We start from the raw sequence: 11,927 nt of genomic DNA on the forward strand, positions 1-11,927 counted from the left end.
TGGAAGGATGAAGCAGTGAGTTACAAACAGTTTAGAGGTTCATTAAATCCCCTGAAATACTGTTGCTTGCCTAAGTGAATGCACAGCCATTGGCCACTGCCAAAGAATTTGGCTACAAGGCTCTGTCCCAAGCAATCACAATGCTGATGAGGTGATGCATTTTTCAGGAGGGATTTTTAATCTCCTGATAGCAAAACAAAGTTAGTGTTATACAAACAGTACAAAGTTTACCTCAGGATTGAGCTTTAATCTCTGGTGGTTGCTTATTGACTGCAGAAGAAACAGAAGCTACTCAGTGAAAAGACCTCCTCAAAATCCTGTTGCTGGGAAACTTGAAGAGAGGCTCTCACCCCCTTCAGCTTTCCCTGAAACCTAAAGTAAGTCTGAACTGAGGTCTGAATTGGAAGACAGGACTGAGCCTGGGTTGTTTAAAATTCTTGTTTATTCTGCCATGAGTGGACTTGGTTTATCTTATTGTGCTTGATGATGTTGACCTTTCTAAAAGTTAGAAAAGCAGAAATTGTGATAGATGGTTTAAAAGATATCACAGTGTATGTATGAAGACTTGTGCTATCAGCAGAATTCTTGAAGTCAAGAAAGCAGGCTTGGGATACTTGTACCCCCTGGTACCTAATGCCTGTCAGAGCAGACAGAACAATACTGAAGAAATCAGTTGCATTTCTTCTTCCTCTTCCAATGAGTTACTCACCTTGGGCTATTTACTAGCAGAGAATTTTGAGTTCTTATTTTCAAATGTAAACACAGGTACTTCAGTCAGTGAGAAGCAGGGTGCCTGCAGTTTGACAGATTGTTTCTGTGTACATAACCTGTGTGTTTATCTGTACCAAAAGTGACCAACATGGGACACATGGGGCTGATTTTGGTGAAGCTTTCAACCCTTGCTAATCTGGGGTGGGAGGTTAATCCTGAAAATTAGGATATTTACTTTTTCCTGTACATTTTTTAGAGAAGTCAGACCGAGCCACAGCTGTTTTAAAATTTTATGTTTCCACATATCTTTCTAAATACTTATTTTAATCAGGACTGCAGCAGTGATTGCAACAAACAATTTAGAAAATTGACTTTGCCTGTGTTTTGTACATGTTTCTGCACACACAGGCATGGTTTGCTAAAACATTGATTTGCATAGCTTTCAGTTCTTGCTTCTTCAAAAGTATGTAAGTGCAGGCATTTTCTGGACAGCATTTATGTTGGTTTGATTAGACATCTGGGTCACACAGCTTCACTTCCATTCCTGAAAGGCTGAGGTTAGTTCTCAGAAACATGTTTCATATTGTGGAATTTGTTTTTCGCCAGTGTTTTCTCATGGTTTGTCCAAATTCTCTATGTTCCTTTTATAGTGTACATCAGTGCTCCAGCATGTAATGCAAACACCCAGAAGATATTTGTTACAGAAGAGAAAGGAAAACATGTAGAAAATGCTTTGTTTTTTGCCACAGCACTGGCCTTGACAGTGACTTGTTCTCAGGGTCTGGACATAGTTTTACTGTGTGGTCATGCTGGAGCAGGTTACATGTAAACTCTGTATTTACTTGTTTCCAGATTTCATGATCTTGAATTCCATCACTGTGCTCCATAACGAATCGTTCAGTCACGGTGCCGTCCTTAGGGACAGTCTAACAAATTATGTTCTGGGACAACCTTTAAGAAGAATTAGTGGAACAAATAAGGCAGCTTGTTTTAAGATGGAATTTATGACAGAATTGCACAACTGAAATAGCAGAGGACCTAAAATGTCCTCCTCAGGCTGCTGTTTAAAACAGAATGAAGAGAGGCACAGAGATGCAAGCGTCCTCCTGCTCTCATGGCTGCATCTGCAAGTTTTCTTCCTACTGGGGTAGAGGATTCATAGATCAGTGTGCAAGATAGACTGAGATAATGCTCAGCAGCTCTTCTATAAAACAGATGGATCCAAGCTTTGCATTCAGTGACATAAGAGCCCCTGGAAGAGAGAATGACAGATCAGGGATCTAATTTCTGCTCCATGTTATTCTTTTCTTCAAGGTTCCCTCAACAATGTCTATGGTGTGTCTGTCTGACTTCGAAGATTATGCTAAGAAGTATTTACCCAAGATTGCTTGGGATTATTTTGCAGCTGGAGCAGATGACTGTACCACACGAGATGAAAACATCCTGGCATATAAAAGGTGGTGTGAGAAGGAAATGAAGGGGGTACTGGGACCTTTTAAACTGTTTTTGTGCAAGTATTTGGATTTGACAGGCAAAGACATCTAAAACCTTGTCTTTCCAGGGGGCTCCCAAGTTAAATGCAAAACCTGAGCAACATGCACTGTGTACTCTGATGCCAGACTGAGTATGACACGGGTTGTATGAGGCTTTAGGGATGCTGAGGGTACAGGCAGGTGCAAGGATAGGGCAGGATAGGGTACAGTGTGCTATGGAGTGTGTGGCATTACAGGAAAGGGCATGAGCAGCTCTAATAGACTGAGTTGCAAGACAGAGCTCCTGGTGAACAGCAGGAAGCCTATGTGCAGGTAGGGTGGGATCTGGGGAGCATGCTGCAGAGCCTGAGAGGCAGGCACACTGTACAGTGAGGACAGACACATGAATGGTGATGTGGAAGGACCCAGCCTGCCTGCAAGTAAAAGGAACCTGGGGGAGGGCAGGGGGAGAGCAAGACATGGTGAGCTGAGGCAGGAGATGCAGAAATCATGTACTGTGACTGGTAAAACAGGACAAATGAAAAGTGGAAGTGACTGAACTGCTGGCTGAATTGACCTCCAAAAGCTAACAGAAAGGACAAAAAGCCTTTGTTGTATTTTCTTTTATTATAATTTTTATTTGGTATTTTCTTCATTGGGTCAGATTCCTACTTTGCAGTTGGTGAACAAATTGGTTTCCATGAAATTCCAGAAAACTCTTGAACATCTACTATCTTGAAAGGTTCTTTTTGCCTTACAGAATTCATTTCCGGCCACGGATGCTGCGGGACGTATCTGTGATGGACATCAGGACTAAAATCCTGGGTTCTGAAATCGGCTTTCCTGTAGGAATTGCTCCTACAGGCTTCCACCAGCTAGCATGGCCTGATGGAGAGAAAAGCACAGCCAGAGGTACTCTTCTGCTCTGGTGCCATGTAGCACCAAAAGCGGGGTTGTAGGAAAGCCTCAAGAAGCTGTTAGGATGACTTGAAGTGTCACTGAGAAAAATTTTCAGGCTTAAGGGGGCAAAATCCATTCCCATTTTCTGACACCCTGCATAGGAAGCTGTATAGATGTTGCTCTTCTTCTCCAGCTACCAACATAAAAAAATCAGCCCCATGGAGTCTGCTGCAAACTGAAAACAAGGGCAGTGGACACGTTTCTGACTCATACCAAAAACCACATAAGGTTTTCAGTCCTGGGGGCTCTAGGTGGTTTGTACAAGTGGTGGATGGGACATAGACTGTGAATTCCTTGTTATTGGTTAAGAGATATTCCCTTTTCACAAATTCTGTGGAGAGTTTGGAGACCTGACCCCTAGAAATGCTTTTTCTTCTGTGTACACTGAGTAGATCTAACAGCACATTCCCAAGAGGACTCAGTCATAAAGATAAAACTCACACTTTTTCTAAAAATGTAGCTGCAAAATGAAAGCACGGCTTTAATTTAATTACCTCTCCCTTTTCTGCTTTCTTAACCATGGACTAACAGGAGTGCATGGTAAATACACTGTCATTGTTAATCCTGGGACATAGGTATAGGATGCACACAAAACCAGGAGTTGGGGTGGTCTCTGCAAACTGTGCATGCTTTTGTATCTCACGTCTGGCAAGACCCTTCAGGTGCCCTTGTTTCTGACTCCCTCCCAATGCCTCCCAAGCGGCCAGAGCAATGAACATCTGCTACATTGCCAGCACCTACTCCACCTGCACGCTGGAGGAGATCTCCGCGGCTGCGCCCGGCGGTCTCCGCTGGTTCCAGCTCTACATCCACCGCAACAGGGCAGCTTCCCAGCAGCTGGTCCAACGGGCGGAGGCCTTGGGCTTCCAGGCCCTCATCCTCACCGCGGATCTGCCCTACACAGGCAAGAGACGCGACGATGTCCGCAATGGCTTCCGCCTTCCTCCCCACATGAAAGTGAAGAACTTGGAACGAGCCTTTGAGGTTTGTAAAATGAGCCCGTCCTTTCATTCACTGCTCTGGCATGTACCACATGAGAGAAAAAGCACTGGGTAACTGCTGCCCTGGCATTTGCTGTAGTGGGGTGTATCTTCTCCCCTGCTGGTTCTGCAGCATCCTGGCTTGATCTCCTGCCAGACTGGGTTCTGTCTTCAAAATCCCCACCCAGCTGCCTTAGAGGCACTGATCTCCACCCCATTGTAATTATTCTCCTCCAGAGACATGTGACATTTCTGGAGCTGATGAACATGTCTGTTGGCAAGTTTGATTAATCTGTTCTAGGGCAAGGAAAGACACCAAGGGACCTGTGTATTGTTGCAGCCTGGATGAGTTTTCCTTTTGCTGTTCCATTTTGACTGTAGGGAGATGACTGGTCTGAGTATGGACTGCCACCCAACAGCTTGGATCCTTCAGTCACCTGGAATGACATCTACTGGCTACGGAGCCTGACACGCCTGCCCATTATCATCAAAGGCATCTTGACAAGAGAAGATGCAGAGCTGGCAGTGAAACACGGAGTTCAGGGAATCATTGTGTCCAACCATGGTGGGAGGCAACTGGATGAAGGACCTGCCACAGTAAGTGAGAATGGATGAAAATGGATGTGCCACATTTTCCCCATTTATGGTCTGCATGTTTGCATTAACCTGGGTATCTCTATGCCCAGGTTTGTGCGTACACTTCTGGTGGACTTGAGTTTGTCCAGTGGCCATGGATGTGTGCAGAGATACTTTAGCTTTAAACTGGTGAGATCCATGCCTCGGCATGGGGGCTACCCACTGAAGTATTTCCTCAGCTTCTTGGGTGGGTTCTGTAAGTACCACAGAACCCGCTTAAGTGCAGAAAAACTACTGGCCTAAGTCAGGGAGAGTTCCTGCCCGTGCCTCCGTCAGCTGGTGCAGCACACTCAAACTCTTTGCGCACTGCAGCAAAAAGAAAACAAAGCTCTGGAACCAAAATTGTACAAATGAGAGCATAATGTATTCTCATTGTTCACATCTGTCAAAACATGCAAGACAATGCAGCTAGATTTAGTGAGAGGTCTGCTTGCGTATTTACAGGCTCAAGTCTAAATGGGAATTTATTGACTTACATGAGCCAGAAAAAGGATAACTTATCTGGAGAAAATTTCCCCTGCTTTTAAATTTGTACAAAGAAATCATGCATTGTTTGGACATGTATGTACTTCACTGGCTTAATTTGGCTTCTGTCAGTTTTTCCAATTGCTCTTATTTTACAGTTCTGCATTGCACAGTATCTTACGAACTTACTTTTCTCGGTTTTCTTTTGTTAAATAAAAATAGGTACCGGGGAATTCTATTCTATGTCAAGACTGACAATAAGAAAAAAATTAATAAAGTCAGTGCTAAAGGCATAATAACAGAAATGACATCCACATTAAACTGTTCTTCTACATTAAAAGCTGTTTTGCATAGACAGACAAGGCAGTAGATACCTAGTTGGGCTCTGCTATTTTTCTGGTGCCAAGCCTGGCTCTTGCTGAGTTAGTCTTAGAAAATTTCAGCCTGAAGGTTTTCAGTTTGAAATTCAGAAAAAAAAAAATTAAAAGAAGGCAAAATGGTGTAAGACAGTGCAGAAAAGAGCCTTTTGGATTTGCTCTGAAGGAGAGTCAATTATGTCCAGTGCATTGTCCTGCCCTGGTTGTACTGCCTTTGGGGCCTGAGCCAGCATCTCTGCGTGGTACTGCCCTGCAATAACATCTGAGGCTTACTCCATGCTGAACTCTATAGAAAAGACCTTAGGGGAATCAGGAGACTTAACCTGGAGGAAATGACTGACTGTACTACATAGCAAATTAAACAGATGCTTTAGAGGGAGGAACTCAACAAGTGGTCACCAGGATTAAGTTGAAATGTAAGCCTAGGTAGTTTGTGCAGTAGAAGTCTGACATCAGCCTTTTTTGCAAACAGTATTAGTCATCATTGTCTCAAATAAAAATAAAATATTGATGACAGTTATTCCCATTGAGATTTATATTTAAAATCTTTCATAAATCTATTGAAAATGTTACTTTTTCACTAATCAAAAGTGATAGCAAAGAATATCAGTATAAGCAAAGCACTGGAAAATGGCATTAAGTATCTGGAAAGCAGAAGAGGGAGCTGTACATTATCTGCAGCTCATGGTGCTGAGCTATTTGTGATGCATTGCCACAAATGATGTTTCATTTTGAGAGGGTCTCCTACTAAAGCACCGCATCCCTGCCTGTCTCTTTGGAATATATCCTCATTCTCTTGGAACCAAAAGCTGCCCTCAAGGTGAGACTGGCTACTTCTTTGCAGATTGATGCTCTGGTTGAGGTTGTGGAGGCAGTACGAGACAGAGTGGAAGTTTATGTAGACGGTGGGATACGAAAAGGGAGTGACGTGTTAAAAGCACTGGCGCTGGGAGCAAAATGCGTCTTCATCGGAAGACCAGCGCTGTGGGGCCTGGCTTACAAGGTAAGTAAGGAGCTCTGAGCCCATATAGCTGCTTCTCACACTGTCCAGCAGTCCTGCAACTGAAGTCACAGAGTTTTCACTGGTGTCGGAATCTGAGGTATCGATGATTCCGAGATTGTAAAAAGTCTCTGTCTTTCTGCCCCGTTGCCAAAGAAGAAGCCATAATTTGTCTGTGCTGTTTCCAAGGTTGTTTATTCTTGCTTATCTCTAACATGTTCTGCTGCCCTGCCGCAGGTCTGTCCTGTGTGGGGCTCTGCCCTCAGTGGGATGTTACAAACATTATATACCAGAAACTACCTGTGCTATATTTACAATAATGTGCCAATATCTGCCACCTACGTTGAACAGTGTGTCCCCAGCCTAAATCAACAGAAAAATGCCAACACTACAGTGAAACATGGAGGGCATGAAGAAGGAGAAAAAGGACAAGACACACCCAATTTCCTCCATCTTGTGCCCTTTGGACCCCTAATCTAGAATCCTAAAATTTTACTTTTGCACCCGTGCCACACTTAATTATCATTTATCTCAAACACTCAGAGCTTGTAATTCATCCTGTAAGATTGAAAACTCTTTTCCATGGACAGAGATCAGAGACAGTGTCTCTGGGGGCTCTGTCCAGGGGGGTTCCTGACCCCCTGCCAGGGTCCCAGGCCTTCCAGGGCAGCCAGAGGGAAGTTCTCCACAAACTGGTGGAGAATATATTTTTTAATTTTTTCTGAATTTGAAGTGGAATCATCCCAAATTGAATGAAACCCTGGCATTTCCTCTGATTTAAAAATACCACTGAATTTGACAATTTCCTGGGATTTTGAACAATGGGATTTTGAAGGTGATAACATTGTTTTGTGGGACCTTATTTCTTCTTGTTGCAATTTGGTGCTAAAATACTTTAGGACTCCAGATCATCAGTGCTTTTGAAAACTGGAGCTGGGTTTATTTGCCAGAAAGATTAGTCTTTCAGCAAATAGTTGGGAACAATACATGATTTTGGTAGAACAGTTTCACAGCAGTGCTATGAATTCTTCAGAAATACATATAGAACTCCATCCCACAGATGGCTGAAACATTTTGGACCAGGCTGAACAAAACTGTGTCCTGGAGATGCCTGGGTTTTCCACTGCTATTTCAGTCCCAGCTTTACTGCTTCTCAACTCTGAGCATATTTCTATGATCCAAAGTAATGAATTAGGCCTCTGATGCAGGAGGTAAACATAATATAATTAAAATTAAAATATTAGTATACCAGTTGGAGTTTGTTGCTAATTTTTTGCTTTTCACACTCTGGATGGAATATTTCAAAACTTTTCTGTAGAAGAAGAACTTCTTTTTTATGGTCTAGACACATTGCCTTTCTTTTAAATGGCACTCCTGTCCAGTGGTGTGATTGCTGTGAATTTCAGTAGCAAAGCTTTGATCAAGAAATCACCTGAATTCCCCCCCTCCAAAAAACCCTGTAAGAGTTGGCAGTACTATTTCTTCTGCCAGTAAACAACAAAAGGCTTAAGATGAAAAAAGTGACCCTGTGAGTTGTTTGCACTTTTTCCACAATGGAAACAGAAAGGAGATGGGATTTTGGGGGTTTCAATTGTGCTTTGGTGTTACATTCCATAGAGTATTCCTAAATATATTTCTCAGTGGCATTACCAAAGCATACAATAGAGGAAGGGCATAAACAAGTGCTAACATTGTCTGCACCCAAAGCATTCATTATTGCAAGACATTAAAAGAAAATTTAAGAGAAAAAAGAATTTTAATCCTCCAGTATTTCATAGGAAAATCAAAATCTTCTGTACATTTTATTGGCTTTTGAGCTTCTTGGTGCCACTTACACAGAGAAAACACATAGTCTACTATTTTTAAAGATTCCAGTATTTGATGTAAACTACAAGTTTGCTGTCCAGTATTTGAGTAAACTACAGTTTCTGGAGTGGTAACATATATAAAACTCTCAATACTTCATTAAAACCTGTCATCATTGTAAGGCTTGACATTTTAATTGGCAAGCCCATTGGTGGGGGAAAACTGAAAGCTAAAAAAAAAAAAAGAACCGGCTACAAATGTCAGAAGTGAAAAACAGCTTTGTTTTCTTTCCCTGTTCAGATGTATCCCAAAAGGAAAAGCATCTAAATTAATCTGTGATGAACTGAGCACATCCATCATATAATTTTAATCATTCATCTGCATGAGAGACTGGAATTGGGAATTGGCACAGACTTAAGGGACTATCCCAGCTCTCAGGGTTCAGGCATCCTGCAGCACTGCTCTGTGCCAGTGCTCCATTTACCCTGACTGCTTTCTCTGTTGCTGCAGGGTGAAGAAGGTCTTCAGGATGTCTTGAGAATTCTTCAGGATGAGTTTCGCTTGTCTATGGCCTTAGCTGGTAAGTACTTTGTTTGTAATGAGTGTTACAGATGTTTATGCATGCAAGTCCTGTAAAATCAGGAGTGTGATTGTCATGAAAAGGGAATCCATAGAAGCTTTGATAGTTTTAGTTGCTATACTTGAGATTCTCTGCTTCCTGTGAAACCATGTGGCATTCCAGGTGTCACAGCAATAAAGGGAGTAGGTTAGAGCAGCTTTGTGACCCAAGTAAAGAGATGCAGAAATGCTAAGTACAGCCAAGCAAAACTTGGAATTTCTGTTCTCCTGGGAAGGAGAGAATAAGTTTTTCAGTATTTAATTAGTGTTTATCAAGGTAAAATGCAACTGATCTTTTCTTCCGCATTAAGGGTTCATTAAAAATGGATGCAGAAGTTTTCTCTGTGTATTAAAGAATACAGTCTGTGTAGGTGATTACACATGTTTTAAAAGCCTTTGTGTCCCCCCCACCTTTTACTCTCACTCTGCATTTCTCACTACTGCTCCCAGCTGTAGCTGCCCTGACTGACCCTCTCACCAAACAGCAAATTTGCAGAGCCCAGTTTTACACTTGAACAAGAGGGTTATGGCACTGGAACAGGCTCCCCAGGGCAGTGGTCACAGCACCAAGCCTGACAGAGTTCAAGAAGCATTTGGACAATGCTCTCAGACACAGGGTGTGATTCTTGGGGTGTCCTTTTCAGGGCCAGGAGTTGGGCTGGATGATCCCTGTGGGTTCCTTCCAAAGCAGGATATTCTATATATTATGACATGTAGAACTCAAGTGGATAGCAACACCGACTGGGAGACTGGAGCTGAAATCCCTCTGGCCATAGCGTGGTTTTATGGGTTACTTTTTCAACCAGTGAAAATTCCTGGGTTTTTTCCCCAGCAGACTATTACAGTTCTTTTCATGCAAAAGGGCACAGGATTCAGCAAGAATAGCAGGTGGGGATCCTTTTGCTGAGGCTGTGAAATTCATTGAATGATACAATCTTTTAGGTTGGAAAAGACATTCAAGGTCAACAAGTCCAACCGTTAATGCAACACTGCCAATTCCACCATGAGAGCATATCCCTTAGTGCCATATCTATGTGTCTTTTAAACACATTCAGAGCTGGTGACTCAACCACTTCCTTGGCAGCCTATTCCAGTGATTGATTACAATTTCTATGAAGAAATTCTTCCTAATACCCAGTTTAAACCTTTCCTGAACAGGGGATTCAAGGTGCAGCCTCACCAGCTCCCAGAGCAGGGGGACAATCACTGGCCTGGTCCTGCTGCCCACACCATTGCTGACACAGGCCAGGATACCCACCTGGGTACACAGCTGGCTCATGTTCAGCCAGCTGTCACCCAGCACCCCTATTCCACCCATATTTATCCAAAGTAAATGGCAATGCAAATCTTCATCTCTGGCCATTTGGCACAGCAACCCCTGTCTTTTCTCTGTGTTTTTCTGATGACTTTACTGGATCAGATTGCACCCTACTCAGCTTGTTATAAAAATAATTTTTTTCATGTTTCTGACTCTTCTTGAGGGAGGACTCTGGTGCTGAACCTCAAGGCTGAAGATGCCATTGGGGAGTGGAGATACCAACTATTCCAATCTGGCTCATACAAGACTGGGGTTTAGAGCAGGGGGGACTTACAGGCTTGATCCACAGACCTTTGTCTCTCACCAGTGTTTCATTTATTGCAGGCTGTGCCAGCGTCTCAGAGATTGGCCAGCACCTGGTTCAGTTCTCAAGGCTGTGATCAGCCTCCTGCCATGCCCACCAAACAGAGGCGGGTGAAGCTAAGGTCCCAGCCAGACTGAAGATGGAAAAGGAGGTGCAATAAGTATCTGATAAGACTTTCTGGAAACTTCTATGAGATTAAGAAAGGCTCTGTGTTAGCAAAGGCTGTTCTCTGCTTTTATTGAGACCAATTAATTCCATAACAGTTTGGGTAATTGTTACTTATCTGAATATATTTTCTTTAAACTGGCTGTTTCACAGCATTACTTATGTTCTTCCTCCAAAGTTCTGCTACACTGCAGAGCCAGACATGGAAAACCCTGTGCCTTGCTTTTTCCACTTGTCATGCCAAGTCTCACTGCAGCCCAATCCACCCACCTCTCCTGCTCTGGGACAGCAAGTGTTGTGGCTGCTGTCTTCCATCCAGGCTTTTCCTGGGTGTATTCATTAAAAAAAATAGAAACTTATTCATTAAAAAAATAGAAACAAGATGAATCAGCTGCCAGGCACTCCAGCTACTCTTTGCAAGTGGGGGCAGTTCTTGCCCACTGCTTCTAAATGCAAAGCAGTGAAGGGATGGAGCAGGGTACCACTTGTGGGGAAAGAGCCAGCTCTTTTTTCCAGTGGTGCAACCCCTCTGCCTCACCCTGCTTTGGAGTCAGCAGATACCCTGATACCCATTTCCCTGGCATGTGCAGGGGGAGCCATGCTACCAAAAGGTGACCTTTTGCATAAAGCGTACTTTAAATTGGCCCAAAGGAGGCAGAAGGAAGAAACTCACCCTGTTAGCTCACTCTGTTTAGACTTCAGTTTCTCTCAGAGATAACAGTGTCTGCAGTGATGTTCCAGAGGCCTTCACATGGAGGCCTTCCTCTCTGTTCCAGTAACAATAAACCTTGTCAACAGACTGACAGCCTGGCAGATAAGACTTGGGAATTACAGCACATCACACAAGTTGATGGATTTCAAGGATGCACAAGAAGAGAATGAGACAACTGGGAGTGCTCAGTCCTGCAAAGGCTAAAGGCAAGGAGGGGGAGGGGGGATCACATCACTGCCTTTTACTACTCATTTGGAGAAGATCCAGGCCAACTTCTTGGATGTGTGCAGTAAAAGGGTGAAAGGCAATGGGCACAAATTGCAATTAGGAAAATTCCAGGCAGAAATCAGTGGGAGAAAAAAACACACCATGAGGGCAGTCAGACACTGCAACATAGGGTTTG

The 11,927-nt window shown here is 43.3% G+C and overlaps 1 protein-coding gene across 2 annotated transcripts; it reads left to right on the top strand.

The window, feature by feature from the left end:
* Positions 1-284: 284 nt before the first annotated feature.
* Positions 285-11,204, top strand: HAO2 (hydroxyacid oxidase 2). 2 transcript variants are annotated; one of them, XM_021548895.2, is made up of 8 exons: positions 285-377; positions 2,026-2,168; positions 2,944-3,095; positions 3,844-4,127; positions 4,505-4,720; positions 6,446-6,604; positions 8,918-8,987; positions 10,668-11,204. In XM_021548895.2, the coding sequence occupies exons 2-8, from the start codon at positions 2,038-2,040 to the stop codon at positions 10,721-10,723; spliced, it is 1,068 nt and encodes a 355-aa protein (XP_021404570.2). In that variant the 5' UTR covers positions 285-377; positions 2,026-2,037; the 3' UTR covers positions 10,724-11,204. The 2 variants fall into 2 exon arrangements, with proteins under 2 accessions (XP_021404570.2, XP_021404571.2); XM_021548896.2 differs by lacking the exon at positions 6,446-6,604.
* Positions 11,205-11,927: the final 723 nt, after the last annotated feature.

This window comes from Lonchura striata, chromosome 2 (assembly GCF_046129695.1).
Source record: "Lonchura striata isolate bLonStr1 chromosome 2, bLonStr1.mat, whole genome shotgun sequence".
In the NCBI taxonomy this organism is placed as follows: Eukaryota; Metazoa; Chordata; class Aves; order Passeriformes; family Estrildidae; genus Lonchura; species Lonchura striata.